This window comes from Dermochelys coriacea, chromosome 1 (assembly GCF_009764565.3).
Source record: "Dermochelys coriacea isolate rDerCor1 chromosome 1, rDerCor1.pri.v4, whole genome shotgun sequence".
Lineage (NCBI taxonomy): Eukaryota > Metazoa > Chordata > Testudines > Dermochelyidae > Dermochelys > Dermochelys coriacea.
In genome coordinates this window covers 55,800,820-55,816,103 of record NC_050068.2, presented here as the reverse complement: position 1 = coordinate 55,816,103, position 15,284 = coordinate 55,800,820, and the positions used below count along the sequence as shown (strand labels likewise).

The window sequence follows — 15,284 nt, the reverse complement described above, 5'->3', positions numbered from 1 at the left end:
AAGTGAAAAGAAAAGTGAAGGGAAAGGGTACTTTGAAGGGAAGGTGGATGAAGGGGATAGGACAGGAGAAAAGGGAGCAAGAGGGGCAGGCGTGGAGTGAGGGATGGGTAGGAGGAGGGTTAGAGCAAACAGCCATTGAGCACTGGGCAGAGAAAGTCTAGTCAAACCTGTAGAAAGTTTGGTGAATGTCTGAAGGTTCCTGCAGTGGCTATTCCTGCTCCTGCCAGCTGGAGTCTCTGGATGGTTCCTCTCTGAAGTTTTACCCAGGTGCTGTCTACACGGTGGGTACATGAAGATGAAAGAACAGGAAGGAAGCAAACAGACTGAATGCTATCTTATCCCTTAAACTTCATCCCATGCTTATAAGATGCATTGCAATGCAGTTCCTCTCTAGAAAGACAGTGGGCCTGATTCCTATTACCTTGCTCATATGCAAAATGATTATTCAGAGAATAGGGGCCAGATTCAGATCTGTTATATCAGTATAACTCTGTGGAAACTCCATTCATTACACATCTCTGGAGTTACTCCAGATTTACACACTGACAAGATTTGGCCCAATAACTTTTAAAAAAAAAATTCTTAAAATTGATGACCAGACAATAGTGGGTTGGTTGCATCTTTCAGCTAATACTACCTGTCAAAAAGTTCACTCTGTGAATGATACAAGAAAGGTTAAGTGACTTGTTCAAGGTCACACAGCAAACCACTGGCAGACGGGGACAGAAATCAGTCTTCTATTCTTACTAGCTTTCTGATGTTCTTACTAGCAGTTAGTTCTCTATAAGGTAGGCAGATAACTTTTAGACTAGGTTCTCCTCCATAGTTGTTCATGCCTGCTACTAAAGTGAAAAAAAAAATTCTTTAGCAATCATGACAATGAAATTTTCCTGCAGATGTTCTCTCTTAATTGTTGTACAGAGACATATTTTGGCTCTATTTGGTTTTAAATCAATTTTGATGTGCTTATTTATACATGGTAAAATAGCTTGATGCAGATGATACTACAACACGATTGCGGCACAGCCCTAACCAGACCTAGATTTTATGTGGAACTTCTGCCCTATGGTCATGTGTTACTTGACCTATACTTAAGCTAAATAATGATATAATCTTTTTATAGCTATTGTACTTTCAGGTTTTGACAACCACAAATGTTTAGAACTGTCCAATCAGTGAGCTGTCTGTGGAGATACAGGCTTTATCAGCTATTCAGCGTTTGTAATATTGGCGAGGCTGCTGAAAAATACTCTATGGATCAATTCACCTTTAATAACATTCACAGATTGTAAATGCAGAAGAGACCATTAGATTATCTAGTCTAACCTTCTGTGTATCACAGGCCATATAAATTCACCTGATTACTCTGGCACTGAGCCAATAACTTGTCTGAGTATGAAGAATGCATTTCAAACGGTAATAAATACAGTAGAACCTCAGGGTTCTCAACACCAGAGTTACAAACGGACCAGTCAACTACACACCTCATTTGGAACCGGAAGTAGGCAATCAGGCAGCAGCAGAGACCACAAAAAAAAAAAAGCATGTACAGTACAGTATTGTGTTAATGTAAAGTACTCAAAAAATAAAAGGGAGAGCAGCAATTTTCTTCTGCATAGTAAAATTTCAAAGCTGTATTAAAAGTCAATGTCCAGTTGTAAACTTTTGAAAGAACAATAATGTTTCCTTTAGAGTTACAAACATTTCAGAGTGATGAACAAGCTCCTTTCCCGAGGTGTTCGTAACTCTGAGGTTCTACTGTAGATAATTTATATTGGTAGTAGTGTTATATATAGCAGAACTTCAAACCATGCCTCAAAAAGCTGGGAAAACGTTATTATTGCCATTTCACATATGGGGAAAATGGAGGCATGAGGAAAGTCAAGTGACTTGTCTAAGGTCACACAGCAAGCCAATGATAGGCAGGAGAACAGAACCCAGATGTTATGCTTCTGTGGCCTATTCTCGCTAACCACTTTACCACTGCCTCCCAAATGACAAGTGATTGCTTTACTTAGCATTTATATAGAAAAATATTAACAAATGATTAACCCCCAAACCCCCTTTGGAAGGTAAGTCCTACTATCCCCACTGTACGGATGGGGAGATAGAGGCACAGGCCCACAAAATGACTTGCCCTATGCTACACAGTGACAGAGTCAGGATTAGAAGTCACGCTCTTCCAATGCCCAAGCCCATGCTCATTCCTCCAGACCACCTACCTACAACACATTTACACTGTAAACAGACAAGCAGAGTAAAACCCAATCCCACCATGGGTGAAAGTTTCTCTCTCCACCATCTTTTTGAAGAAAAGATTTTAACATCATGGAGGGAAGAGTTCAGTGGAAGACATCTGTGACAAAAGGAAAGGTTGTACCTACTATGTAGGTTGTAGTCAGCAGGTTATTACTTTACATTATTGCAGTAAAATACTTGGAAAACTAATCATTCCATAAAAAATCAGGCTAATTTTACGAAGTAATTCAACTTTTTTTTAGTTAATGGCATTTTGTAAATAGTTTACAATAATTGAAATTAAACTGGAGAAAAGGTTAAAGGAGGGATTGCAGTGGTTTACAACCAGCATTAGTTTTTGGTAGAGAGCAGCAGAAATAAGTGCCATTTGTTGGAAACATTCTGATGTGTGCTGCTGTTTGTCTAGCAGCGTTAGAAACAATACCTGCAATTAGTAACTTCACAAACTGATAGCATTGTGAACATAATGCTTGTAAAAGCATATTAAAAATTCTAACTGCAGTCATTCTGTAAATTTTGAATGCCCTAAGAAGTCACCAATGAACTACATGGGTTAAAGGGTTTTGACAGAAATGGGGAGGTGTTTATTTTGATCATTATTCAGAAATTGTCTTTGAAAATTCTATTTACAGACATCATTTTTGGTTAAGATAAAATGCATTATCTGTTCTCTCTTTAATAGCCAATACATCCTGTAAGACCTAGGTAAGAGGAATTAACTAACTGGTCTAAATTCATCTCTGAATTTAATAATTCAAACAAAAACCGTCCTACCTATCCTGGTATCTATAGGATTTTAGGAGTTCAGATACTATGGGAATGAGAAGCAGTGTAAGATAGAAGTGTCAATTTTTTTTTAAACTGGGTTGTGTTGATTTTACAATGAAACAAATAACTTATTAATACTTACTTTTGGTTGGTTTGTTAGAGCAAGGCGGGCTTTACATTTCAGAAGCTATTCATAGAGCAAAGATTGAAGTGACAGAAGAAGGTGCAAAAGCATCAGGAGCTACAGGTAAATCAGACACACAAACTTCAGTAATGTTCTGCATCTGAGCCATATCATAGCAACAACAAATGTTAAATCAAGGCCTTTAATTATAACAAGGAATTTACACTTGCTTAAACCCATCCCTATTCAGCAAGGCACACAAGAATGTGCTTTATTGAAGCCCTATTAACTCCAAAGTTAAACATACCCCTATGTGCTTTGATGAATCAGGCCCACATTTAAGAAACCATTTCCATTCTGCCTCCTATTTTCAGTTGCTCATAACTTTCTTAAAACATTTTCCTTTTCAAGTTTAGTCTTGCAACATGGAATAGTTTGAGAAAAACCCAACCATCTATTTTTCAGATTAACAAGCGTTGAAGAACTACCAGCACCCAAAAACATCTTTTTTTTTTAATTCAAACCTTCTATTATGCTCAAGTAACTGTACTGAAAGGCAATTGACACAGGCGTCATTTGCTGTGGGGCAAGGAGGACCGTTACTGCCTCCTCCACCCCTATTTTTAATAGGTGGATAGATTCCATTAGGTCTTCCACTCCCCACCCTCCCCACAACTTTGCAGGATATAATATAATCATGTATAGTGTTCTATGTGCTGGTACAACATTGTCACCCTCTCCCAATTTTTCTGAGATGATGCCCTTGGCAACTGACCTTCCATGCTTGGCTTATAGAGCCAATGTTTTGAGGAAAATAAAACAATGTTAAAGTTAAGGATTTGAAGTTTCATTTTTGTGCATGCTTTGCAGATTTAGTTTCTCATTTGATTTGGAGTCGCATTTCCCATGTGCAACAGTTTCTGGGGGCAGATGGAATTTTACATTAAAAGAAAAATGTTTTCTATGCAAAATCCCACTTTCCAGCATAGATTGTGGTTTAAATTAATGGCTTTTTCATATTTATGTCTTAAAAAAAACTATTGACATGTAAATAGAAAACCATACATCATCATCTGAATGTTGAGAATTTTAAAATAGTGAGATTCAAAAGTTAATTGTCCTCAATTCCTGCTCTATCCTCTTTTTGCCACAAAAGCCCTACCATGGCATCTGGGGATTCTCCTTGCATATGGGAATATCCAGTGGCATAGAGATGGCACATTCATGTCTATGCCACTCGCTGCTGGCTATCCCAGCAAAGGGGATGTGTTGGTAGAATACCTGGAACATGCTGCAGCTTTTTAATCCTGGGCTAGAATACTCTGAAGGTGCTTCATCTTGTGGAGGGACTAATTTAGTCCCCAGCTGCTATGGAAATGAGGGGAGCATAAAGGTGGCTTTAAGACATGTGTTTCCAGTCTATTCCCCTTGTGTCTAGTGCTAAGCATTGCTCAACCACACTTAAGAATCTGGCTCAATATGTCTGTGCTAGCATTACCTTGATGCTAGTGTCCATATGCACACTATATAATTAACTTTGCTGTGGAGAAAAAGATTTTGAGTTCCTTGACTTAAATTCTCATCCTTATTGGTAAACTAACACCTGTAATGTTTCCAATAAAATCCCCTATAGAAGATTCAAGTCATCTTATACTTATAATGTTTACATCAAAGACTAAAAGAAAAGGAGTACTTGTGGCACCTTAGAGACTAACAAATTTATTTGAGCATAAGCTTTCGTGAGCATCCGATGAAGTGAGCTGTAGCTCACGAAAGCTTATGCTCAAATAAATTTGTTAGTCTCTAAGTACAAGTCTAAGTACAAGTACAAGTACTCTAAGCCACAAGTACTCCTTTTCTTTTTGCGAATACAGACTAACACGGCTGCTACTCTGAAACCTATCAAAGACTAAGTATAACTGCAATCAGCAGACATAGCACCTGGGCCTAGTCCCACTGAAGTCAATGACAACAGTCCCATTAATTTCAGCAGGAGGCGGCCCACCGAAAAGAACTGCTTTTCTGAAACAGAGAATGGGTTCAGGAAGGGCTGAAAAAATAGGAAGGTAATCTGTCATAGAATCCTAGAAATGTAGGGCTGGAGGGACCTCAAGAAGTCATCAAATTCACTCCCCTGTACTGTAGCACGACCAGGTATACTTACACCATCCCTTGACAGGCATTTGGCCAGCCTGGATTTTAAAACCTCCAATGATGGCGAGTCCAAACCTCCTTTGGAAGTTTATTCCAGGGTTTAACTACCCTTATAGTTAGAAAGTATTTCCTAATATCTAACCTAAATCACCTTTACTGCAGATTAAGTCCATTACTTTTTATCCTACATTCAGTGAACCTGGAGAACAACTGATCATTGTCCTCTTAAATAACAGCCCTTAACATACTTGAAGATTTATCAGGTCCCCCTCAGTCTTTTCTCAAGACTACATGTGCCCCCCCCTTTTTAAACTTATCTTCAAAAGTCACATTTTCTAAATCTTTTACCATTTTTGTTGCTCTCCTCTACTCTCTGCCGTTTGCCTCAAGTGCGGTGCCTAGAATGGGATGCAGTACTCCAGCTAAGGCCTCACCAGTGCAAATTACTTCTTGTATCTTACATACAACACTCCAGTTAATACACACCAGAATATTAGCTTTTTCTGCAGCTGCATCACATTGCTGACTCTCATCCAATTTGTCATGAATTATAACCTTCAGATCTTTTTCAGCAGTACTATTACCTACCCAATTATTCCCCATGTTGTAGTTGTGCATCTGATTTTTCAAATGTGGAGGCTGCAAAGAGAGCAAGGGGGCCAAGACCAGAGTATTTGTAGGCTTAGCACTGCACATATTCAGGGTAGTGCCATCTGCTTTCCTCTACACACACACACTCTCTCTCCAGTCCCAAATGTGGTCAGCTTGATAGTGCCTCTGCCACTGTTCTTTTCTATCACTCTTTCTTCTGCCTGGTTAACTTTCTCTTTAGCCACCACCGTGTTCTCTTCTCTTCCTCCTGTACTCCACTGCTAGAGCTGTCACGGCTGGTTTTAACATGTTTATAGCTACATGCAATTGTACAAGATCTGGTTACTTAAAAACCTAGAAAATCTAGTCATACATTTTATTGAAAAGAAAAATTTGGAAATAATTAGATTGGGAGACCGAAGGAAATCATTCTAATCAAACTAGATTTATAGATTCATAGATACTAAGGTCAGAAGGGACCATTCTGATCATCTAGTCTGACCTCCTGCACAGCGCAGGCCACAGAATCTCACCCACCCTCTCCTACGAAAAACCTCACCTATATCTGAGCTATTGAAGTCCTCAAATCATGGTTTAAAGACTTCAAGGAGCAGAGAAGCCTCCCACAAGTCACCCATGCCCCATGCTACAGAGGAAGGTGAAAAACCTCCAGGGCCTCTCCAATCTGCCCCGGAGGAAAATTCCTTCCCGACCCCAAATATGGCAATCAGCTAAACCCTGAGCATATGGGCAAGATTCACCAGCCACATACTACAGAAAATTCTTTCCTGGGTAACTCAGATCCCATCCATCTAATATCCCATCTCAGGGGATTAGTCCTATTTACCCTGAATATTTAAAGATCAATTACTTACCAAAATCACATCCCATCATACCATCTCCTCCATAAACTTATCGAGTAGAATCTTAAAACCAGATAGATCTTTTGCCCCCACTGCTTCCCTTGGAAGGCTATTCCAAAACGTCACTCCTCTGATGGTTAAAAACCTTCGTCTGATTTCAAGTCTAAACTTCCTGGTGGCCAGTTTATACCCATTTGTTCTTGTGTCCACATTGGTGCTGAGCTTAAATAATTCCTCTCCCTCTCCTGTATTTATCCCTCTCATATATTTATAGAGAGCAATCATATCTCCCCTCTACCTTCTTTTAGTTAGGCTAAACAAGCCAAGCTCCTTAAATCTCCTTTCATAAGACAAGTTTTTCATTCCTCGGATCATCCTAGTAGCCCTTTTCTGTACCTGCTCCAGTTTGAATTCATCCTTTTTAAACATGGGAGACCAGAACTGCACACAGTATTCCAGGTGAGGTCTCACCAGTGCCTTGTATAACGGTTCTAAAACCTCCTTATCCCTACTGGAAATGCCTCTCCTGATGCATCCCAAAACCGCATTAGCTTTTTTCACAGCCATATCACATTGGCAGCTCATAGTCATCCTATGATCAACCAATACTCCAAGGTCCTTCTCCTCTTCTGTTACTTCTAATTGATGCGTCCCCAACTTATAACTAAAATTCTTGTTATTAATCCCTAAATGCATAACCTTACACTTCTCACTATTAAATTTCATCCTATTACTATTACTCCAGTTTACAAGCCATCCAGATCTTCCTGTATAATATCCCGATCCTTCTCCGAATTGGCAATACCTCCCAGCTTTGTATCATCTGCAAACTTTATTAGCACACTCCCACTTTTTGTGCCAAGGTCAGTAATAAAAAGATTAAATAAGATTGGTCCCAAAACTGATCCCCGAGGAACTCCACTGGTAACCTCCCTCCAGCCTGACAGTTTGCCTTTCAGTAGGACCCGTTGCAGTCTCCCCTTTAACCAATTCCTTATCCACCTTTTGATGTTCATATTGATCCCCATCTTCTCCAATTTAACTAATAATTCCCCATGTGGCACGGTATCAAATGCCTTACTGAAATCTAGGTAAATTAGATCCACTGCATTTCCTTTATCTAAAAAATCTGTTACTTTTTCAAAAAAGGAGATTAGGTTGGTTTGGCACGATCTACCTTTTGTAAAACCATGTTGTATTTTGTCCCATTTACCATTGACTTCAATGTCCTTTACTAATTTCTCCTTCAAAATTTTTTCCAGGACCTTGCATACTACAGATGTCAAACTAACTGGCCTCTAGTTACCCGGATCACTTTTTTTCCCTTTCTTAAAAATAGGAACTATATTAGCAATTCTCCAATCATTCGGTACTACTCCTGAGTTTACAGATTCATTAAAAATTCTTGCTAATGGGCTTGCAATTTCAGGTGACAATTCCTTTAATATTCTTGGATGAAGATTATCTGGGCCCCCCGATTTAGTCCCATTAAGCTGTTTCAGTTTCGCTTCTACCTCAGATATGGTAATATCTACCTCCATATCCTCATTCCCATTTGTCATGCTACCATTATCCCTAAGATCCTCTTTAGCCTTATTAAAGACTGAGGCAAAGTATTTGTTTAAATATTGGGCCATGCCTAGATTATCTTTAACCTCCACTCCATCCTCAGTGTTTAGCGGCCCCACTTCTTTCTTAGTTTTCTTCTTATTTATATGGCTATAGAACCTTTTACTATTGTTTTATTGATTTGTTACGTATTTTAATATACATCTTGAATTAAAATTATTTTTGGCAAATGGTTTTATCCTAAAAAGCCTACAAATACGTTAATTTTTGATCAGTGTATTAATTACACTATGTAGCTACCTAGAAATGCATTTGGGAAATTATTAGGGCTCTCAAGCTATTAAAAAAATTGATCGCAATTAATCAGGCTGTTAAACAATAATAGGATACCATTTATTTAAATATTTTTGGGTGTTTTCTACATGTTCAAATATATTGATTTAAATTACAACAGAATACAAAGTGTACAGTGCTCACTTTATATTTATTTTTATTATAAATATTTGCACTGTAAAACAACAAAACAAATACTATTTTTCAATTCTCCCATTACAAGTACAGTACTGTAGTGCAATCTCTTTATCATAAAAGTTGAACGAAGTGTAGAATTAGGTACAAAAAAATAGATGCATTCAAAAATAAAACAATGTAAAACTTTAGAGCAAGGGTGGGCAAACTTTGGCCCGAAAGCCACATCTGGGTATGGAAAGTGTATGGTGAGCCATGAACGTTCACAAAATTGGGGGTTAGGGGTCTGAACTCCGGCTGGGGGTGCAGGCTCTGGGGTGGGACCAGAAATGAGGAGTTCAGGGTGTGGAAGGGGACTCTAGGGTGGGACAGCAGGTTAGGGTATGAGGGGGAGGTGCGGGCTCTGGCTGGAGTTGTGGGCTCTGGGGTGGGGCTGAGGAGTGGGGGGTGCAGGAGAGTGCTCCAAGCTGGGACCAAGGGGGTTAGGAGGGCACTCCAAGCTGGGATCAAGGGGTTAGGAGGGCAGGAGGGGGATCAGGGCTTGGAGCAGGGGCTTGGGGAGCAGAAGGGGGTTAAGGGTGTAGGCTCCGGGTGATGCTTACCTCAAGCAGCTCCTGGAATGTCCCTGCTCCGGCTCCTATGCAGAGGTGTGGCCAGGCAGCTCTGCACACTGCCCCATCTACAGGCGCCACCCCTGCAGCTCCCATTGGCCGTAGGTCCCAGCCAATGGGAGCTGTGGGGGCGGTGCTTGGGGCAGGGGCAGCATGAAGAACCCCCTGGCTGCCCCTATGCATAGGAGGCGGAGCAGGGACATGCCCCTGCTTCTGGGAGGTACACGGAGCCATGACACGCATGGACTGGGCAAGCCTCCAACCCCGCTCACCAGCAGGAGCTTGAGGGCCGGATTAAAATGTCTGAAGGGCTGCATACGGCCCGTGGGCCGTAGTTTGCCCACCCTTAATTTAGAGCCTACAAGTCCACTCAGTCCTACTTCAGCCAATCACTCAAACAAACAAGTTTGGTTACAATTTGCAGAAGATAATGCTACCCACTTCTTGTTTGCAATGTCATCTGAAAGTGAGAACAGGCTTTCGCATGGCACTGTTGTAGCCAGCGACGCAAGATATTTACGTGCCAGATGTGCTAAAGATTCATATGTCCCTTCATGCTTCAACACCATTCCAGAGGACATGCGTCCATACTGACGATGGGTTCTGCTCAACAACAATCCAAAGCAGAGCGGACCAATGTATGTTCATTTTCATCATCTCAGTCAGATGCCACAAGCAGGTTTTCTTTTTTGGTGTTTTGGGTTCTGTAGTTTTCCCATCTGAGTGTTGCTCTTTTAAGACTTCTGAAAGCATGCTCCACACTTCGTCCCTCAGATTTTGGACAACACTTCAGATTCTTGGGTCAAGTGCTGTAGCTATTTTTACAAATCTCACATTAGTACCTTCTTTGCATTTTGTCAAATCTGCAGAGACAGCGTTATTAAAACAAACATGTTCTGGGTCATTATCCGAGACTGCTATAACATGAAATATATGGCAGAAAGTGGGTAAAACAGAACAGGAGACATACAATTCTCCCTCAAGGAGTTCAGTCACAAATTTAATTAATGCATTATTTTTCTTAACAAGTAACATCAGAATGGAAGCATGTCTTCTGGAATGGTGGCTGAAGCATGAAGGGACACACAAATGTTTAGCATATCTGAAACGTAAATACCTTGCAATGTTGGTTACAAAAGTGCCATGTGAACATCTGTTCTCATTTTCAGGAGACATTGTAAATAGAAGCAGGCAGCAGTAACTCCCATAAATGTAAACAAACTTGTCTGTTTTAGTGATTGGCAGAATAAGAAGGACCCGAGTGGACTTGTAGGCTCTAAATTTTTTTTTTTGAGTGCAGTTATGTAACAAAAGAAAAATCTACATTTGTAAGTTACACTTTCATAATAAAGATATTGCACTTTGTGTATGAGGTGAATTGAAAAATACTATTTCTTTTATAATTTTTACAGTGAAAATATTCGTAATAAAAATAGAGTACTGTATACTGTATTCTGTGCTGTAACAGAAATCAATATATTTGAAAATATAGAAAAACATCCAAAAATATTTAATAAATTTCAGTTGGTATTCTATTAACAGTGCAATTAATCACAATTTTTTCGTTACTCATGTGAGTTAACTGTGATTAATTGACAGACGTATCAATTATATTTAAACAGAGTTTTTATTTTTATAACTTTAAAAATGTAAGTTAAATAGATAGTAAGAAAATAACTGCAGAGCAGAAGCAGTCTTATAGTTCAGGGACTGCACTGGGATTCAGGAGACTAGAATTCAATTCAGAGGGGTCTGCCATAAGCTTCCAGTGTGATCTTGGGCAGATCACTTCATCTCTGTGTGCCTGTGTTTCCCATCTGCAAAAAGGGGAGAATTTGCATCATTTGTCAACTTACCATAAACTCTGTCTCTATGCACAGATGGTTATGAACAAGGCAAGTGGTGCAGTAGTGTCTTGACCGGGTGTTAGTACTATCAATGAAAAAAATATCAGTGGTGAGTCTTAACTCAAAGGCAAGCAGGAGTAATTACTCAGTGAGTAGAAAGCACTACATTACCTGTGTAATTCATCCTTGCAAACTTTTACTTGCTTGTTCACCTGGGGTGATTTTTTTCTGCTGGTTAATTAAACATTACATTTATTTTTATCACAGTAAGGGCAAATTAATAATTTGGTGGTTAGGGTAGTAAAAATCTGAGTTTTATGAGAGTGCTCTATAGAAGAGAAGGCGAAACAAACTGACACGTGAATGTTCTCTCTCTCTTGCATGGCAGCTATGGTGCTACTAAAAAGATCTCGAACTCCTATTTTCAAAGCAGACAGACCTTTCATCTTTTTCCTAAGGCACGCCAATACAGGTACACATAATTCATTTATTCAGTACGAGTCACTCACCTAACAGTAAAAAAATATTAGTGTGTCCCATAAATAAATAAGGAGCTATTCTCTAAAATGACTTCAATTTCCATAAAACTCCTTTAAAAACTATCTGTAGAATAAATTTTCAACTACAAACAGTGGAAGCAGAAAAATTGACAATCACGTGAATTCAGTTAGACTGTTCTTCAGCATAAATTTAGTGCCCAAAGGCACTCTGATGGCCCTGGGGACTAACATCCATTTATCCAAAGAATGGAAAGGGAAAGCACATGCAGGGGCAGTGCAAGTTTCTCCTCCCCGTCCTGCCTCTATGCCTCAAATCTAAGCATCTCCTTGTTTGGAGAGGCATGGGGCCTAATCTGTCCTGCCACTGCTTTGTGTCTTGCCGAGACGAGCAAGAAAGTTGCCACTTGTAAGTATTAAAAGTGGCTTTAGTGAGCAAATTGAACAAAAAAATTAAAACTTACTTTACTCACCTATGCACTTAATAGGATGAAAATTGGACTGTAAAATACAAATTTAGAGAAATCAAGTAGAGCAAGAAACCACCAAAGAGCATTCTAATCAGAATAGCATCAAAAACAGTCATAGCATTGCAAATCACATTTTTTTTCTTCTATTTATCATAAAAAAGTGTAAAAATATACATTTATTTTTGGTAGAAGTCTGTCTTCTTTGGGGAGGGGAAAAGAGTAAATAAAGCTACTATTAAAAATACCAATGTTTAATATTTGGTTTATTATCCATTTGGAAGGCAGCAAGCTCCAAACTCCTACCACCTGCAAGTTAATAGGCCTCACTACAGAACAAAAGCCCAGGAACTCTCCCCTCATATTTATCTTCTGCAATGTGCTAGGCACTTTCCAAAGACTTTGGAAAATATAACCCCTGACCCAATTACGATACAGTTAAGAGCACCACTGTCCTCTCTGAAATTCAACTTTAGAACATATCTGTCTAGAGAAAAAAAAAGACAAGCTGATAAACTGAAATGGGATGATATCTTAAGTGATTTAAAGCATAGATGAATTACTGAATCTAATGAGGCAGTAACCCAATAGGCCAAATCCATCTCTGCTGTAACTCTAGTACATATACATTGGAATGAATTTGACCCATTACCTACTTGGTCAAGTTCAAAGCCATTTTCATTTTGGCCAAGATTTAATCATACTAGATAAGGAAGCTTCTTGTTCAGCTGCCAACCATTTAATAAGCAACTGAATCTAATGTGCAAATTAACAAATTAATCTGGCCCTTAACTGGTTTCACAGACTTTTAAAAATGCAAGTTACTGCAATTGGAGCCACAAAACCAGTATTTTCATGTATGTGACCACCTGACAATTAACCAACAAGTTGCATGTACAAATTAGGTGCACAATTACATGTATACACTTTTTGAAAGTTAGGCCATAAGTGTTTGAGTGTGCAATTTTAATAAAGTGTATATTTTAATTCACAGGTTCAGTGCTCTTTATAGGAAGAGTTACAAATCCCTCAGAATAAGTGTGCCCAATGCACCCTCCCCTTATTCCTTCTGCACCCATCTTTCCTTCAGTGAAATTGAGACACTATGCATATTTATTAAAAACTGGATACTTAATTATTTTGCAAAAAATCCACAAGAGCGGATAAATGTTTAACCAAATAATATTGTAAATAAAAATGTATTACTTTTGCATTTTGTGTAATGTGCTTTTATTTTGTTGCTGTATAAAAGCATCTTTTACTCTTTTTAAAAAATGGTTGGAGTCACAAGGTAAACAGGAGACTAGCTAAAACCAACAGAATGTATTAGTTACTTGTGTTCTTTGCTCACAAGACTGAGTCAGCTGAGAGGAGAATACCAACCCACCACAAAGCTTTACATTATCTGCTATTTTTCAAGTGGTGGTTTATTTTCTGCTCCTGAAATTAAAATTTTAAACAAAAAATTAAAAACTGAATTAGGTTCCAGAATCAGTTACATTATCAAGCTGAAGTGGTGAGGTAAACAAGCAGCCTGAAGTGCATCCAAAAGAAATAATCCAGCTGAGAGACAGGCTGTTAAGGAATTGGCACCAGGACACCAGAGTACAAGCCCACTGGGGACTCTATGTACTTGAGTTGCTAATCTGATCCACCACGTCTACACTATTGTTGTCACCCGGTTGAGCTAAATTAAAGCTAACAGCACAGGTAGGCATACCTGTGCTATACTCACACCTTCACTTGTAGTTTTCATAGCCTGAGTGTCTCTACTCAACTAAACAACTGAATCAGTACCACCACATACATTACTTCCAATGCAGACTTTACATTAAAAAAATTTCTCTTTTACTTTACAGTGCAGGGCCTGGGAAGGGAGAGGGGGTTAGGCACACAAGCAGCCTCGTTAAGGAACAAAGGATAAGGTTGGCATAACTGGAAAGATTGTTAAATCTCAAAGAAAAATTAAATAATCCCACATTTTGCCATTTCTCTGGTGTGCATACTGTACATGAGATCTGTGACGCTGTTCAGTAAAAATAAGACTTAAAATACATGATGCTATGACAACTTATCACCATAATTATGTGGTCAAATAGCAGCTTTCTTAGTTTCTTTTCATAATTTATATCTTATTCTGAGAACCAAGGAGTCAGCATTTCCCATGAGGCTTAAAATTGTAGCTGGTTCCTCAAAACTGAATAAAACTGTGTAGATCTAAAAAGGGGAGGAGAGAAATGAGCCACTTCAGTGAAAACTGTACTCATTCCTAACCACCAAAGATTAAAATAGAGGGTTTTTTTATTGATGGAATAACAAAAGTGCTTCTTTTAAATATTTTTCAAAATACATTTGTACAACTTACAATAATATATCCAAAATAACTGTATATACAAAACGTTACCTTGTTTAATGTATGTGCTTTTTTTTGAAAATTACAAAGCAACTTTTTTTTTTTTTTTTTTTTTTTTTTTTGGCAAAGTTCAACCTTAACAGAGATGATAGTTTTGAAGATTGGGTTAAGAAAATAGAACCTGAGGGAAAGTGACATTTAAGTCAATGACAAGCAAGAAATTCTCTGTTTTTAGTTTGTTAAATAAAAACGCTTTTAGTGACATTTTTCACATTACAAAAACAACAGAAATGAAGAAAAAGATTACATATACTTTTCCCATCATACTAGAGAGCAGCTTTTAGTCTTTCAGATAGGGTACTGGAGCCAAGAGTGCATATCAAAAATGAATGCAGGTAATACAGCTGTGCCCTACTGTGGCTTTTCGATGTGTAAAAACATCTCTTAGCTGTTGTTGATATGGTTAACTTGGTTGGATCTGCGATGGATTTCTTCCAGAAAACCCTCAAGTTGTTCTATCAGCATTCGTTTTTTAAACCTGAACGGAAAAGTATAAAAATAATGCTGTTAATATTAAACTGACAGTTTAAAGAAATGGAATTTTCAAAACCAGACCTTAACTCTGAAAACTTTTCACTATTCACTGCATACATCAGAGGTTCACCGTATATGCACTATTGTCCGTAGAAGTTCTAGCAAGCTATTGTCATAGC

General features: G+C 38.6%; 2 protein-coding genes across 9 annotated transcripts in view; one reads left to right on the top strand and one right to left on the bottom strand.

The window, feature by feature from the left end:
- SERPINE3 (serpin family E member 3) overlaps positions 1 to 12,038 on the top strand; it is a 32,853-nt gene extending 20,815 nt beyond the window's left edge. Inside the window, exons 6-7 of the mRNA XM_043504484.1 lie at positions 3,188 to 3,274; positions 11,643 to 12,038. Coding sequence (XP_043360419.1) covers positions 3,188 to 3,274; positions 11,643 to 11,767 — 212 coding nt within the window. The 3' untranslated portion in view covers positions 11,768 to 12,038. The remainder of the gene's footprint in view (positions 1 to 3,187; positions 3,275 to 11,642) is intronic.
- A 123-nt stretch (positions 12,039 to 12,161) lies between these two features.
- Positions 12,162 to 15,284, bottom strand: part of INTS6 (integrator complex subunit 6) — an 83,255-nt gene continuing 80,132 nt past the window's right edge. For 5 of the 8 annotated variants that reach the window (XM_043504479.1, XM_043504478.1, XM_043504482.1 and 2 more), the window contains one exon: positions 14,502 to 15,109. In XM_043504479.1, coding sequence (XP_043360414.1) covers positions 15,016 to 15,109 — 94 coding nt within the window. In that variant the 3' untranslated portion in view covers positions 14,502 to 15,015. Of the gene's footprint in view, positions 15,110 to 15,284 lie in introns of all 8 variants that reach the window. The other 3 variants (XM_043504481.1, XM_038388109.2, XM_038388111.2) reach the window with 1 other exon arrangement.